General features: G+C 33.6%; 1 protein-coding gene across 6 annotated transcripts in view; it reads left to right on the top strand.

Annotated features, from left to right (window-relative positions):
* The window catches only part of MAPK10 (mitogen-activated protein kinase 10), a 232020-nt gene that overhangs the window by 80270 nt on the left and 135253 nt on the right, over positions 1 to 16497 (top strand). For 3 of the 6 annotated variants that reach the window (XM_049789762.1, XM_049789764.1, XM_049789768.1), the window contains one exon: positions 3531 to 3602. In XM_049789762.1, coding sequence (XP_049645719.1) covers positions 3537 to 3602 — 66 coding nt within the window. In that variant the 5' untranslated portion in view covers positions 3531 to 3536. Of the gene's footprint in view, positions 1 to 3530; positions 3630 to 16497 lie in introns of all 6 variants that reach the window. The other 3 variants (XM_049789765.1, XM_049789766.1, XM_049789767.1) reach the window with 2 other exon arrangements.

Below are 16497 nucleotides of genomic sequence, written 5' to 3'. Positions count from 1 at the left end.
ATGTGGCATAAGAATTGTGCAAAACAAAAAAGAAAACTCTGAGTTATAATAATAGTTAGGGGTTACAAAAAGGAAGAGGAAAGGTGGATAAGTAAAGTAGCACTAAGGAGACAAATGTATTTTGAAAGAATTGAACTTTCAGGATGAACCTGATGAATATCACTCTTCATGCTTAACTGTGCTTTCCTGAAACTTACCTAGTGTTACAATACAATGCCGCTTTGATAGCGATATCTGAAAGGCAAGATAAAATGTAGAGATTTATTTTTTAATTTTATTTTATTTAAACACCGTGATTACAAACAAGAGTGTAGTTGGATTTCAGTCACCAAAAGAACATCCCCCGACACCAGTGCAACATTCCCACCACCAATGCACTCCATCTCCCTCCACTCACCCCCATCCCCTGCCTGTATTAGAGACAGGCATTCTGCTTCTTTCACTCATTAACATTGTCATGGTAGTTGTTAGTGTAGTTATTTCTCGAACTGCACTCACCACTCTTTGTGGTGAGTTCACAGTTGAATTCAGTTCATCGTTCATAGTTGAACTCAGGCATACAATGTTCCAGTACAAATGCTCACCACTCTTTGTGGTGAGCTTCATATCATATTTATTGTTGATATCAGCGATTTAAACTCATGTCTTATACATGCAAGGTGAGAACTACTATTGAACTATTTCTGGCTCCCACAAGATACTTTTAGTATTACAAAAGATATTTTTCAACTCTATCCCTATTTTATATAATTTCATACTTAAATTTTATATACTTGAATTTTAGGTGTATACAAGCAAAAATTCCCTGGAAAGAAATAGTATTTTTTAGATATCATATATCATTTAGTAGGGATCACTTTGCATAGTTCATATACCTATTCTTAAAGTTACTGATATTGCTTTTCTAATGGCTATTGATGTACTTCAAGATGTTCTTGAGTAAGCATGAGGTTAGAAACATAATTATTATTTTATAAAAGTTTTGTGGCCTATGTATTTTCTGTCACCATTATTCAACTCTCCTGTTATAGTGTGACATGTGTCAAACACAGCATGCAAAATAATATGTGTTTATTCTTCTAAAGCCATGTTTATAAATGGGTGATAAATTGAATTTTTCCTATTGACCACTATTTGTTAATCTCTTTCTATGTGATTAAACATAATCATAAGAATATTAAAATAATATGTATAGTCTTAGCCAAAAATTAAATTCATTTTAGGACACTGGAGTGATAGGCCATTTGCCTTGCATATTGTTGATTGGCATCCCATATGGTCCTCCAATCTTGCCAGAAGTAATTCCTTAGTGCAGGTCCAGGAATAACCTCCAAGCACTACCAAGTCTGGCCCAAAATTTTTAAATTAAATTTATTTTATTTTTTATATCAACATTTGAAAAGATGAGTAGTTACAAGATATATTTGCATTTTTGTATATAGTTAGGTGAATTCTTTTGGTAGAAGAGACTTAAATTTTTTAAATGAATTTCTGAAGATGTTTTACTAATAGTTATTTTATTCCTAATATTTTGTACTTGCAGGTTAAGAGAATCATTTGTAATGAATACAAGTTATTCATCGATTTTTGTTTGCTATATACTGATTTACGTTGGAATTCGTTGATCTTTTTTGAAAAAAAAAAATCCCAATTAATCACTTGTTTTTCCCCGTGTATATTGCATTTCAGTAACAAATGTTGAGATCTTGAAAATGACTGGAACAATTTGATTTTTCTATATGTAAAACTTATTAAAGAAACCTCCTGTGATTTAGATGCCATAACTCATGTACACACAAAAAAAGAAGCCTTGATATAAGCTATTAAAAAACATCCTAGATACATTATTTTTTGTATAGCAGCTGCATTACACCAGTCCAACATAATCAATTCAGAAGTATATCTATTTCATATAATTTGGCCTACTTATTTGCTCAGAGCAATCATTACCCCATACAGGCATGTAATGAGGAGAAGCTCCGTATATACATAACAAGGAATGTCACTGGGGTATTTTCCCACATGAACAACCAGTAATTGAAAGCACTAAATTCCCCCAATTTTCTTCTTCATTTTCTAACTACTCATGGGACCCATTTGTGCCAAGCTATTACCACTCATTCTACTTTCAACAAATACCCTAGCTGTTTATGTGTTTCCATGCAATTTTGCTAAATGTTCTCTACTGTACTATCAGGACATATAATTGCCAAACTAGTTTCCTCAAATTTACTGGGAATTTCATATAGAGTAATCTATTTTTTTATGTTTTTTTTTTTAGGGGGGGTTGATTTTTGTTTTTCTCTTGGTTGAGGGCAAACCTGATAATGCTTAGGGCTTGTTCAGCGATCTATTGTTTCTAGAAGTGACTATATGCAGTATTATGCAGTAGATTATGCAACGACTTATTGTATAATATTAATGTATTTGAGTATTTACTTTTTTGTACTGCACACGCAAGACTTTTATTCTGGCACTGGGTTCATGAATCATCTTGCAAAAATCTCAGGGGCCATATGTAGTCCCAGGAATTGAATCTGGGTGGACTACCTGCAAAGATAGTGAGTTTTTGTCTTCTCGGTGTTTTTGAGCACTCAAAGATTTCTTTAAGAAATCAGCTATGCACTTTAAAGTATATTTTTGTTTATTTGATGTAACTTTCTTTGGAATTTCACATTAAGTTTATATTTTAGAATATATAATTATTCATATTGTAAGCAATATAAAATTGTATTTCAATTGTTTGATTTCATAAAATTGCATTTTGCACACGGTAAACAATATTTATTTAATTAAATGAACATTAGTTCAGTTCAGTTTTGCTGATGCTACCTCTTCATTCTCAAGTAATTCCCAGTTACTAATTTGATATTTTCTCATTAGTTTTTTCTCAAAAGTTGAAAAAATTATAACAAATTTTAAATATGCAGATATTATAATGTAATTGAAATATTTGTACTTACCATTAAAATTAAACAAATTTTATTATTGTGTTCAATTTTCTCTTATCCATAGTTACATTTTTATAAAACAAATCAGTCCATACTATCATTTTATACTTAAAATATGTACATTAATAACATAGTTATCTTCATGACCATTGAAACATTTTATTTTTGACTTAACTTCATGCTTAAACAAAGTTTAATGCAATTTTCCCAAATCCTGTCATATCTACATTTTATACAATAATTCACTTATTTTATAGTGAATCTATGGTTATCTTGAACCCATTTTGACATTTCTTAAATTCAGATGCCTAGAACTGAAAGCCCCATCTAATAGTATAATCTTAACTTTTCTACTTATCTTTTTGATTATGATGACATTGATAAGTAAAGATGCTAGTTCATTTTTATCATGTTTTAATACTTAAAACTTGTAAAAGAATAATGCTACTGGTGTGAAGAAGGGTTGTACTGAATGCATGCTATTTTTGATTTTGTATATAATTTAAGTTACATTAAAGTCCATATTATAAAACAGTGAATAATGAGATGATTGTAAATTTGTGTTTCTTTTTCCTACAGGTATTTATGAGCCTCCACTTATTACACTACTGCAGTGAACCAATCTTGGATGTGAAAATTGCCTTTTGTCAGGTGTGTGTTCCTTACAGGTAAAACAAGGTACAGTATTTTTGTTGTACATTATATCTTGCATATATATGTCCACACCAAATTAGTATATAGACAACATTAAAAGCAATTTAGGAAGTAGATACTGAGATATTATTCTTTCCTGACTCATTAAAGTAAAATAGAAAAAATAATTCTTATTAAAAGTTATAAATCTAGTATCTAATTATTGTGTACAGTTATTTTATGAGATATTACCTATATTCATTCACGACCCATGCCTACTTGAAGAAGCCTATTCCTGTCAGCAGCCTTTATCTCAGCTTTTTCTATGATTCTTTTAGCAATATCACCATGCTTGTAGATCATATGACCAGTAGGAAGGAAGATTTGCTCATATTTTTAGTCCAGTGAGGATAATGTGAATATGAATCTTCTTTCTAATCTTGGCTTATTTTTAGCTGTTGTTTCACAACACCTGTGTTTCTGGTAGAAAACTTAATGGGGAAAACAGCTTTAGTGATTATTGATTGATTTTGCTGTTCCTTTTCTTCTGACTAATTTTGCTCAGCCTAATATTCTCCATATTTATCCATGTATAAGCAACTTTCTTGACTTCATTTTATCAAACAACCGTGTAGTATTCTATTATGTCTATGTAGCACAATTTCTTTATCCACTCATCTGTCCTTGAGTACTTGGGTCGTTTCCAGTTTCTAGCTATTGTGAACAGTGCTACAATGAACATAGTATTGAGCAAGCTTTTCTGCCTTGTGTTTTTGGGACTGTAGGTTATATTCCCAAGAGCTGTTTTGCTGGGTTGAATGGAAACTCATTTTTTTTCCAAGAAATATCCATTGTTTTCTAGTAAAGTTGGACTAGTTAACATTTTCACCAACAGTGATTAGAGTTCCTTTCTTTCTGCACCCAGAACTGGTTGTTCTTTGAGATATGTTCCAATTTCTGTGATGTGACATGATATCTCTTTGATGTTTTTATTTGCATCTTCCTGATGAATAGTGATGTGGACCATTTTGCCATGTGCCTTTTGGCCATCTGTATCTCTTTTTTTCTGTTCTTTTCTTCCCAGTTTTGGTTAGGGTTAGATTTATTTTTCTTGTTAAGTTCTACTAGTGATTTATATATCTTAGATAATAACCCCTTCTAAAGTGATACTGGGAGGATAGCTACTTCTGTTCCAGGAGGCACAGTATTTTGACTAACATCAGTGAAACTAAATTTTATTTAGAGATAAAATTTTTAGCTGCAAAAAAGCCTAAGATTCTATTGACCACAGTAGAACAAAACTTTTATATAAATTCTAAAAGATAGTTGTCATATTTTAATATTAAAATAATTATTGGGAATATAACAAATAACTATACCACTGTGAATTCATTTTTGTTTGTTTTGTGGGGCATGAATAAATAGTGGTGCTTAGAGCTTACTTCTGGCTCTGTACAAAGGAATCATTCCTGGCAGAACTAGGGAACCAAATCAGATTTCAAGTATCAAAGACATATTGGCCAAGGCAAGTCAAATGCCCTACCTGTTGTACTAACTGATCTCCACCCACTAAAAATTTTAAAATTAAAAATTGTTGTTTAATTTTGTTTAAATTTTTGTTTTCACATATAGTTCCTTTGATCATATAGGATAGCCAAAACTGAACATACTGAAACTTTTTCAAGTCAATGAAATGTTTTTCTTAATAGAGACAAAATGTTGTTATAGAGCTTGACTAGCTCATTTTATTCTGATTTTGACGTAATAAAAGTGCCATCTGTAATATACAATTTATATGTAATAATTTTCCTACCACAGATAACTTCTGAATAAATGAAAACTCACTTTCATGACTTGTTTAATTTGTGTTCGTTAATTAATTTTTGTTTGTTGGTTTGAGATCTACAACGAACAAGGCTCAGGGCTTACTCCCGGCTCTGCCCTCAGAAATCACTCCTAATGGGTCTCAAAGATCATATGGGAGACCATATAGTCTTGAATCTAGCTTGCCAGTATTCAAATGCTGTAATGTCTTTCCAGCCCCATTTCTGATTTATTTTTGATAGCACATTTTTTTAATCCATTTTCAGAAACTTCAGAAGAATTTGCAAATATTTTCTGAATTAGGTACAGAATTAAGGTTTATTTATTTGCTTGTTTTTAGGCCATACCTGACATTGCTCCGGGGTTATTTCTGACTCTGCAATCAGGGATAATTCTTCGCAGTCCTCAGGGGACCAAATGGGGTGCTGGGGATTCAATGTGGTCAATTGCATGCAATGCGATTTCCCTTTCTACTTTGCTATCCCTCCTGCCCATGAACTAAATTTTAAAGAAAATTTTAATAAATCAGATCACAAGTAAATCATATAACTGCTTTTTAAAATTTGGGGGGCATGAAAAATGTGGGGGGGGCACTGGTTTTCATGCAGCTAACCCAGGTTTGTTCACCTTAATTGCTTGAACCTTGCCAGGTGTGAGCCCTGAGATCAGAGGCAGGAGTTAGCTTTGAGCACAGCTGGGTATGCCAAAAACCCTCTCAAATAATAATAATTAAAAATATATAGGACTATTAAATATAATATATTTATCATAAAAATATATAGGACTGTCCACAATGGAATAGTTTAATGTTAAATGATATGTTTAGATTTCTGAGTGTTGTTTGGACATTAAAACTATAAAAAATAATTAATCCACAGATGCCTCCCCAAGATTAAGCCTGATTCCATGAGTATGCAATTTTAAAATATAGTTATTTTGCTTTTAAAGTACTTTGAATTTAAAATATCATGATTTATGCAAGTTTTTGATGACTCTGATATTTGTGTTTTAAAGATGTTTGAATTATCCAAATATATACTTCTTATTATACAACCATCAAAAATGGAATGAGGATTTTTACATGAGTAGTGGAGAATAGAGCATCAAAAGAAAATTAGTTTTGAGTATGCTGAGTGAAATAAGTAAGAGGGAGAGGCACAGAATAGTCTCACTCATCTCTGGGATTTAAGAAAAAAAAAAAGACAATATGGTAATAATACCCAAAGACAATAGAGATGAGTGCTGGAAGGACCAGCCCACGATATGAAGCTACCACAAACAGTGGTGAGTGCAATTTGAGAAATAACTACACAAACAACTATCATGACAATGGTAGTGAGTGAGAGAAATAGAATACCTGTCTGGAAAACAGGGATAGCAGCATGGGGAAGGAGGGAGATGGTCGACACTGGTGGTGGGAAAGTTGCACTGGTGAAGGGGGTTGTATTTTCTATGACTGAAACCCAACGACAAACATGTTTGTAATCACGATGCTTGAATAAAGATATTAGAAAAAAATAAAAAAGAAAGAAAACAAAAACCAGGATTATATTTGAAGATTTAAAAAAATGAAAAAGTTTTGACGATTTAGGGCAAAGAATTTCCTGTTCATTTCCATTTGCTTTTGTTGCTATTATTTGTCGAGTGTCATACCCTGTGATTCTTGGGCCAGTGTGGATACACACAATGTGTTGTGGTGGTAGCAGCTATATCTAGGAACTTGTACCTGCAAAGCATGCACTTCGCCTCAGTGAGGCACATTTCTTTTTTTTTTTTTTTTTTTTTTTGGTTTTGGGCCACAACCGGCAGTGCTCAGGGGTTATTCCTGGCTGTCTGCTCAGAAATAGCTCCTGGCAGGCACGGGGGACCATGTGGGACACCGGGATTCGAACCAACCACCTTTGGTCCTGGATCGGCTGCTTGCAAGGCAAATGCCGCAGTGCTATCTCTCCGGGCCCAGTGAGGCACATTTCTGACCTTTTATTTATATGTTGTTTGAATGTTTGTATTTAGTTTGCTCATAATACAAAAATGTTGGAGTATGGTCTTTATGTACAGTCTAAAAATGATGGCCTTTAATAGGCTTAAAATCTCAGTGTCTTATCAGAATAAAATCTACTTTCGTTGTGTAAAGTCTTAATCCAGGATAGTGAAAGATCTCTTAAAGCTGATAACTCAGAAGTTCTGACTTCTTTCACCTGTGATGTGGATGTAGGCTCTTGCTAGCTTGTGATGTTCCTGCAAACATCTGCTTACTGTGGAAACAGCTGGACCACAGGAATCCTAAGTCCATCTGCAGTGATGGCACCTTCTATTCTGCTACAGTATTTTGGCTAGAAAGTGTCACATGCTACAAGAGAACCATAATGAAAAGCAGGAAAGGCCTTGGAGAGAGAATTCTTTCAAAGGCAAATAAAAACAGTGAAAATATATTTATTTCATTCTGAATTGGTTACACATTAGTTTTATAGCAGTATCATAGTCCCTTGAGATGGTACTTTACAGCAGAATTTTGGTTAAAAACATTCTAATGCTAATTAGCATCTCTTGATCTCATTTAGACTTCCCACTAATCAAAAGGAGGTGACTATTTCTTTCATTTTTTTAAAAATACAATCATTAAAAAAAAGTTGCTTACGACTTCAAAGTCTAAAATCCTACATCAAAAGATGGATTTTTAATCCTTACTGTTCTATTTTTTAGGTGAGCTGATAAATGGTTTATTTAAACATAAAAGCATGTTTTGGATTTGGACAATCCTCACTTTATATTAATTGGTACCACCTATTAATAGTTTTAATACTCTGAATAAATTAAGAGCTGCTTATGAATACCACTTTTCTTATTTACTATAATGCTAAATATACTAGTATTATCAGAATACAAACTTCAGCATGTGAACCTTCAATACTGGTCCCCTTTATAGTAATGATATTTTTGAAAGTTTAGGTGTATGACATAAATCATATGAAAATGTTTTTGTGTCTTTGACTCCAAATATTGTTTTTTTTTTTGTCTTTTTGGGTCACACCTGGCAGTGCTCAGGGGTTACTCCTGGCTCTATGCTCAGAAATCGCCCCTGGCAGGCACAGGGGATCTTATGGGATGCCGGGATTTGAACCACCGTCCTTCTGCATGAAAGGCAAACGCCTTACTTACATGTTATCTTTCCGGCCCCTCCAAATATTGTTATCTGATTCTAGGTCTAGCGTATAAAGTCACACTAATATAACTTTTCTTAAAATTAAACGCTAGAAAATTTTTTTTCTATGAAATTGTATGGTCTAGACTATAAAATGAATCAAAGTTTGTCACTCACTGTGATTTCATTGTCATTTCTTACCTTAGCATTCTGGATACATAATTTTTCCTAAAGGCAGTAGAAATTCATAATTTCATAGGTCTTCTAGTAAAACTCCCATCTCCACTTCCACCTGCTTTATTTGACATTTATTCTTAAAATAAGATTTAATGGTTAGTGTTGCTATACATTTAATTATGATTCCCACATTTATTGAAGGTTCCCTTTTAGAACCACACGGAATATAAATAATAAAGAAAGGAAAGACTAAAATGACTTGCTTAATGTTTCACAGCTATAAAGTACGGAGCTGATTTCAGCTTGGCACTGTTTTTAGCTCCATTATTCAAAAAAAAAATCAAGAAAGCTGAACCTCTAAAAATCTATAAACCTCAATGATTTTTGCTCCTTGCAGCAAATAGGACAATCCTGCTGAAATGAAGAAGTAAGGGGAGTGTTTGTGAAATTTGTTAATAAATTTGAGAAACATGCAATCAAGACTTTGGTCCTCTTTAGGAAAATATTAATAATGTTGGAGTATTTTTCTTTGTGAATTCATAGCTGTAGGCTAGCAACCGAACTGATTATGGAACTCGTTGATTGAAGTTCTTTCTTATAGGTCTAAACAGAAAGCAGCTTTTAAAAGAATTGATTAAATTCAGATTTTCTCTCTGTCTACTGTCATGCAGTCTTTTAATATACTTAAAAGTATTTTCAGTAGAGAGAATAATTTTGCTTTAAATGCTTATAAAGATATTCCATAAGTAATTGAATAAAATATTTGAATATTGTATATTGAATATAACAAAATAAAATACTATTTTAAATATAAATATTTGGTTTAATATCTAATAGAAGATTGAAGTTATTATTTGCAGTGTTATTAAGTTTTTTCTTTTAGGCATACAAAGCATATTTTTCTATTACCAAAGTGTTAATGTCATTCCATCATCATCTCTGGATTCTGTTTTATTTGTTCACTTCACTGTTAACTTTTTCACCCCTCTCATACTTGGTAAACTCAGTTCCACAGGAAAATCTTAAGGCATGTTTAATTGGCCATTGACTTCTACCTAGCATTGCCTTTTAAGCAACATATATAGGATTCTTTTGAGGGAGCACACCTGGCAGTACTAAGGGGTTACTCCTGACTCTACACTTAAAAATTATTCCTGGTAGGCTTGGGGGACCATATGGAACATCAGGAATTGAACCCAGGCAGCTGCATGAGAGGCAAATGCCCTACCTGCTCTGCATAACTCTGTACTCCAAATTTCATAATTTCTTATAGTGGAGTAGTATCTATTGTGTATATATTCCACAATTTTTTTTTTTTTTTTGGTTTTTGGGCCACACCCGGTAATGCTCAGGGGTTACTCCTGGCTATGCACTCAGAAGTTGCTTCTGGCTTGGGGGACCATATGGGACACCGGGGGATCGAACCGCGGTCCGTCCAAGGCTAGCGCAGGCAAGGCAGGCACCTTACCTCTAGCGCCACCACCCGGCCCCCACAATTTCTTTATGTGCTTATCTGTGCTTAGACACGAGTTATTTTCAGATCTTAGCTATTTTACATAGTACGGCAATGAATATAGGTATGTATATATTTAATTAATTATATTTAATTTTCTTTTTTTTTTTTTGTTTTTGAGTCACACCCGTCAGTGCTCAGGGGTTGCTCCTGGCTCTATGCTCAGAAATCACCCCCGGCAGGCACAGGGGACCATATGGGATGCCGGGATTTGAACCAATGACCTTCTGCATGAAAGGCAAATGCCTTACTTCCATGCTATCTCTCCGGTCCCATATTTAATATTCTTAATATAGATGTCAAAGAGTAGAATCACTATCATATAGTAGTTCTATTTTTACTTTATTTTATTTTATTTACTTTCTTTTTTCTTTCTTTTTTTTTTTCTTTGAAATTATGGGGGAAATTTGTATTTTTTTCCTCAAATCTATAATCATTTTTAGGATCCAGAAAATATATTAACTATAGAATCCTCTAGTTACTAACTGTACAAAACAATTATAAGCTTATATTTTTTTATAATGCAATGTATTGTATATAATAATATATTGTATATACATTGTATTCCATTATTGAATAACAATATATTTTTTTTCTTAACACCACCCATCACCAGTGCAACATTCCCGTCACCAATGTCCCAAGTCTCCCTCCTCCCCACCCGACCCCCGCCTGTACTCTAAACAGGTTCTCAATTTCCCTCATACATTCTCATTATTAGAACAGTTCAAAATGTAGTTATTTATCCAACTAAACTCATCACTCTTTGTGATGAGCTTCCTGAGGTGAGCTGGAACTTCCAGCTCTTTTCTCTTTTGTGTCTGAAAGTTATTATTGCAAGAATGTCTTTCATTTTTCTTAAAACCCATAAATGTGTGAGACCATTCTGTGTTTTTCTCTCTCTCTCTCTGACTTATTTCACTCAGCATAATAGATTCCGTGTACATCCATGTATAGGAAAATTTCATGACTTCATCTCTCCTGACAGCTGCATAATATTCCATTGTGTATATGTACCACAGTTTCTTTAGCCATTCGTCTGTTGAAGGGCATCTTGATTGTTTCCAGAGTCTTGCTATGGTAAATAGAGCTGCAATGAATATAGGTGTAAGGAAGGGTTTTTTGTATTGTATTTTTGTGTTCCTAGGGTATATTCCTAGGAGTGGTATAGCTGGATCGTATGGGAGCTCGATTTCCAGTTTTTGGAGGAATCTCCATATCGCTTTCCATAAAGGTTGAACTAGATGGCATTCCCACCAGCAGTGGATAAGAGTTCCTTTCTCTCCACATCCCCGCCAACACTGCTTGTTCTCATTCTTTGTGATGTGTTATTTTATTTACTTTCTTTAAATAGATTGTACCATGATACATTTGTTTTCAGTTAAGTGGATTGAAATTATTAAAAAGAGAAAGAAAAGAAAGAACAAACAGGAGGAAGAGAAAATAAGCACAGGAACAATTTTTTTTTGTATCTTATAATGAGTCATTGTTATTGTCAGAAGGTTTAGTGTACTCTAGTTACTAGTTGATTATTCTATTAATTAATTTATTTGTGAACATTAGGATTAAAATACACATTGGTGTCTAAATTGGAGTGTTCCTTAGGGATGATAGTATTAACAAAATATGGAGTTGTTAGGCAGTCACATTTGCAGCCCAGAAATCCCAAGTTCTATCGCTGAGTTTGGCTTTTTGGGGGTGTATTTTGGCTGCCAGGGCATACAGAAGTACAAGAGGCAGGGAGAGGGGCACTGTGCTCATTCCAAAAATGTCCTGGTGATATCAGCCCAAATACTGCCATTAACTATACATTTCTTTTTCAGTGAATACATTTCTTTTTCAGTGATGCTTCTGCTTCTTTTATTATGATAATGATAGAAACTGACAAGAAGAACTTTTTGGAAATGCTTTAGAATGATAACTTCCTTTTGAAGAATTAGAGAAAATCAGTAGAGATTTTGTTTTGTGGGAAACTTTAAATACTGTCTTGATTTATATATTAATGTTCAGTCTGTTCAGTTTCAAACTTTCTTTTAAGAGTCTTGAGAAGTTGTGAGATTCAAAAAAACCCATTCATTTTTCTACTTAGTGGTACAAAGTTTTTCCTTCATGAATCTAGCTAAGAATTTGTCATTCTTACTTACCGGTATTCTTAAGATAAAACACAATTGTTGGCTTTACTGATCTTTTGTATTATTGAATTTTTTTTTCTGTATCATTGGTTTTTACTCTTTTTCTGTTTCCTTCCTTCTTACTTTGGACATAATTGCTATTATTTTTCTAGTTTCTCAAGTTATGAATTTTTTTCATTTATTTGAGCTTTTGCTTTATTTTGGTATAAGCCTCTATTGCTATGAATTTTCTTTTTAGAGTATCTTTTACTATGTTCCACAAGTTGTGGTCATTTGTGTATTCATTCTCTTTTATTTCCAGGAATCTTTTCTTTTCTTCTTTCACTTTATGTTTGATTCAATAGTTGATCAGTAGTACATTGTTTAGTTTTCAAATATTTGAATTTTGTCAGCCTTCACTTTATAGTTTCTTTCTACCTTCATAGTGTTATAGTATTTAAAAAAAACTTGATCTTTATGACTTTATGGTCACTTGTTTTGTGTACTAGCATGATGTTTATTCTGGAGCATGTTCCACATGTCATAGAAAATGTTTACTCAGTTTTTTGGGGATGGAGAGCAATGTATATGTAAATTAAACAAATTCCTTCATTCCTTCTGTTTAGGCATTTTCTTTTTCTTTTTTAGATAGGAGGTGGTGGTGGTCAGGTTGATTTGTTCAGTGATGGAACGGAGTTTTAAAACTTTCTTCTGTTGTGTTGCTGCTGTTGATATCTTTCTTTGGAGCTTTAGTACTTGCTTTATATATAGATAATCCTTTTGGTGCATATATGTTAATGATTATTGTTTTATTGATGCACTAATCTCAGTATATGTCTTTCTTCTTTGTCTCTTATATTTTAAAATGTTATGCCTATTTTGTGATGCCTGATATAAATATGTCTGTTCATGCTTTTATTAGGCTACAGTTTTTTCTGTGTTTGCTTTTCAACCATTTGTTTGATCCTGTTATTTATCATGTCAGTTGAAATAAAGAGCAGAATGTTGGATTTTTTTTTTTTTGGTTCCTATAACCACTCTTTGAATTGATGAGTTAAGGACATTACTGTTGGTAAATTATTTCAATAAAGGAATTTGATGTATTTTCTATAAGGATTCTGGGATTTGTGAAGTTTATCTACTAATTTTTTGGTCATTTAATGTGAATAAAATAAAGATATATTCTCTGGAAAGAGAATTATTTTTTTCTTTATTTAAACATTGCAATTTATGAAGTTGCTCATAATACAGTTGTTTCTGGCATTCAGTGTTCCAACACCAATACTACCACAAATTTGACCTCCCTCTACCATTATCCCCAATTTCCACCCATCCCCACGACTGCCCCATTGGCAGGCACACAAATTTAAAGCAATTGCACATATTGATGACCTATTTGTTAAGGAGTTGATTGCATGGTATATGAACTTATGGATGAGTAAATATGCTTGTAGAAATTTGGCATCTAGGCTTTGCAAAGTGTTGTTGATTCTATGGCAAGTCATTATGACTTTTTAATGTGCAAATATTTTGTTTATTTGTTTTCATCTGTAGTGTTTAAAGTATTAGCATTTCCAGGGCCAGAGAGATAGCACAGCGGTAGGGCGTTTGCCTTGCAAGTGTCCGATCCAGGACCGATGGTGGTTTGAATCCCAGCATCCCATATGGTACCCCGTGCCTGCCAGGAGCGATTTCTGAGCACAGAGCCAGGAGTAACTACTGAGCACTGCTGAGTGTGACCCAAAAACAAAACAAAACAAAAAAAAAAGATAAAATATCTGCATTTCCAGTCTTTATTTATATGTATTTAGATGAAATATTTATCTAAATATTTAGATAAAATATAGATATTTAGATAAAATATTTATCTAAATATATATGTATAACACAAATTTAAAAATTTTTATGATTAATGTGCAAAATTAAATGGAGAAAAAGTTATTTAGTAATTTTGATTATAAATTATATGCCAGGGAATTAGACATTCATTTGAAGAACTTAGGTGTCTTTTTGTTTGGTAATTATCTCTTTGCTAAAATTTTGCTTGTGATAAAAATTCTGTGATTTTTTAAAATTCATTTTTTAAAGTAGAATATCTAGGTTGGATAAAACTAGTGATTTAAGGGCTTTGGGGTGATAAAAGACTAGAATGATGGCGAATAAAACGAAGGGTGAGAATATGACGGATAGTAAGTCAATACCTCATTCATTTCAACATAATCTTAAAAGATTAATTTATTGCTAACTAGCTTCATTTTCTCTCTCTAACTCTATCTTTTAATTTTTTGAATGTTGAGACACAACTGATAGTACTCAGGGATTTTGACTCTGCACTCAGATGATTCCTGGTGAGCACTAGAAAAACGTATGGAGTGCCTGGAAATCTATCTTTGGTTACTCATGAGCAAGTCTTACCTTCTGTGCTAATTCTCTGTTAAAAAGGGGACCAAGAAGGCCTAGGGCCTGGGGAGACCCAAGGTTCCGGATAGTCCTGGGGCTCAAGGGTGAAGCCTAATGTTCGGGAAAAAACCCATTACCTCAATGAAGACCATGAAACATACCTCAGAGAATGCAAAAACAAAGTGGGGTTTATTCCAATAGCTCTGGGGCTCTGGGGACATCCTTGTGAACTGAAACCGGAAGCTCCAGGTAATCTAGGGAGGTGTCTTTTATAGGTTCCAGGAACCTTAGGCCTATTCCTATTCTAGGCTTAAACATAATGTCCATAAAGATGTCAAGCTTGTCCTTTTTCAAAAGAAAAGTGAGAACCTTGGGAAGAGCAAGCAGAAGTCCATTCCTTTGCCTAAATATGTCCAATTCCTCTTATGAGGGTCTTTGGCTGATGGCAGAATGCCCTTGATTCCTCAAGGTGAAATACCAGATCAAGGGGGAATCAAGAAGGTGAGGCAGAGAAAGGTATAAAAGGCATCTCTATCACATAACTGAGTTATTATAATATCTATTTTATAAATTTTCTGTATCATCTCTAGTCTCCATCTTTTTCCTTCCCTTCCTTTCCCTTCCCTTCCCTTCCCTTCCCTTCCCTTCCCTTCCCTTCCCTTCCCTTCCCTTCCCTTCCCTTCCCTTCCCTTCCCTTCCCTTCCCTTCCCTTCCCTTCCCTTCCCTTCCCTTCCCTTCCCTTCCCTTCCCTTCCCTTCCCTCTTTTCTTTTCTTTTTCTTTTCTTTGCTTTTCTCCTTTCCTTTCCTTTCCTACTTGGGTGAGTGAGGGGAAAAGGGCTTTTAACAGGGTTAAGTGCTTGCTGTGGAGTAAAAATTCTAGAGTAGAAATGGAACATGGTGAGGAGAGCAGTTCCTGATACTGGAGTTGAAATCAAGGATTGTTTAAATACTAATGTTCTTGTTTCTGCTTCTATCCCCATCTATTGTCTAAATTCTAAACCCTCTTTTATTCTCCTTGAATAGGCTTATTACACTGATCTAATTCAGAATAGTCTTGTTTAATTTTCTGTCCTATGTTTCACAAACTGCCTCTTGGATTTAAGACTTATTGTGACTGTAGCAAGTAATCTAAATTTTCAACCTTCTATCTAACGAACCTAGATTTTTTTTAAATATCTGGTCAGTTTTTCTTAAAGTCTCTGTGTATTTGTACTAGATTTTGTGAAACTATCTATTTTTCAGGTCTTACTCCCCATGTTTATCCAAGTCCTATTACATTCATTCTGCTAACTCACTTGGTTTGTGCTGTTAGGCTCCCTTTAAAAGAGCATAGAGTGGTACCGTAATTGTAATTTATTTAATTTTTATATTTAGATTTAAAACATAATTTTCAAGGGTTGTTATGACCAAAGAGGATACGAGCTTAATGTTTTGTATTACATGATGTATTTTGAGTTAAAAAATTTAAAGTCAGTTGTTTTCTGTGTGCTTGTCTAACAAAGTAAATATTTGGCACACCTTAAAAGGGTAACACATATAGAAAATATTAATTATGAATATCTTAACTTGTCAGATAGCATTGCTCAGCCAATCAAGCTGAAGTCACATCTCCATTCACTGTGGCATACCAAAATATGCCCACAAATGTCTCATAACTGGTGAATAACTCCATTGTCTTTATAATATTTTATTTTTAATTATTGGGATGGGGCTAATAACCAACAGAATTTGTGGAAACTTAAAATT

This window comes from Suncus etruscus, chromosome 16 (genome assembly GCF_024139225.1).
Source record: "Suncus etruscus isolate mSunEtr1 chromosome 16, mSunEtr1.pri.cur, whole genome shotgun sequence".
Taxonomy (NCBI): Eukaryota; Metazoa; Chordata; class Mammalia; order Eulipotyphla; family Soricidae; genus Suncus; species Suncus etruscus.
The sequence above is the reverse complement of the archived record's forward strand: the minus strand, read 5'-3'. Positions and strand labels throughout refer to the sequence as shown.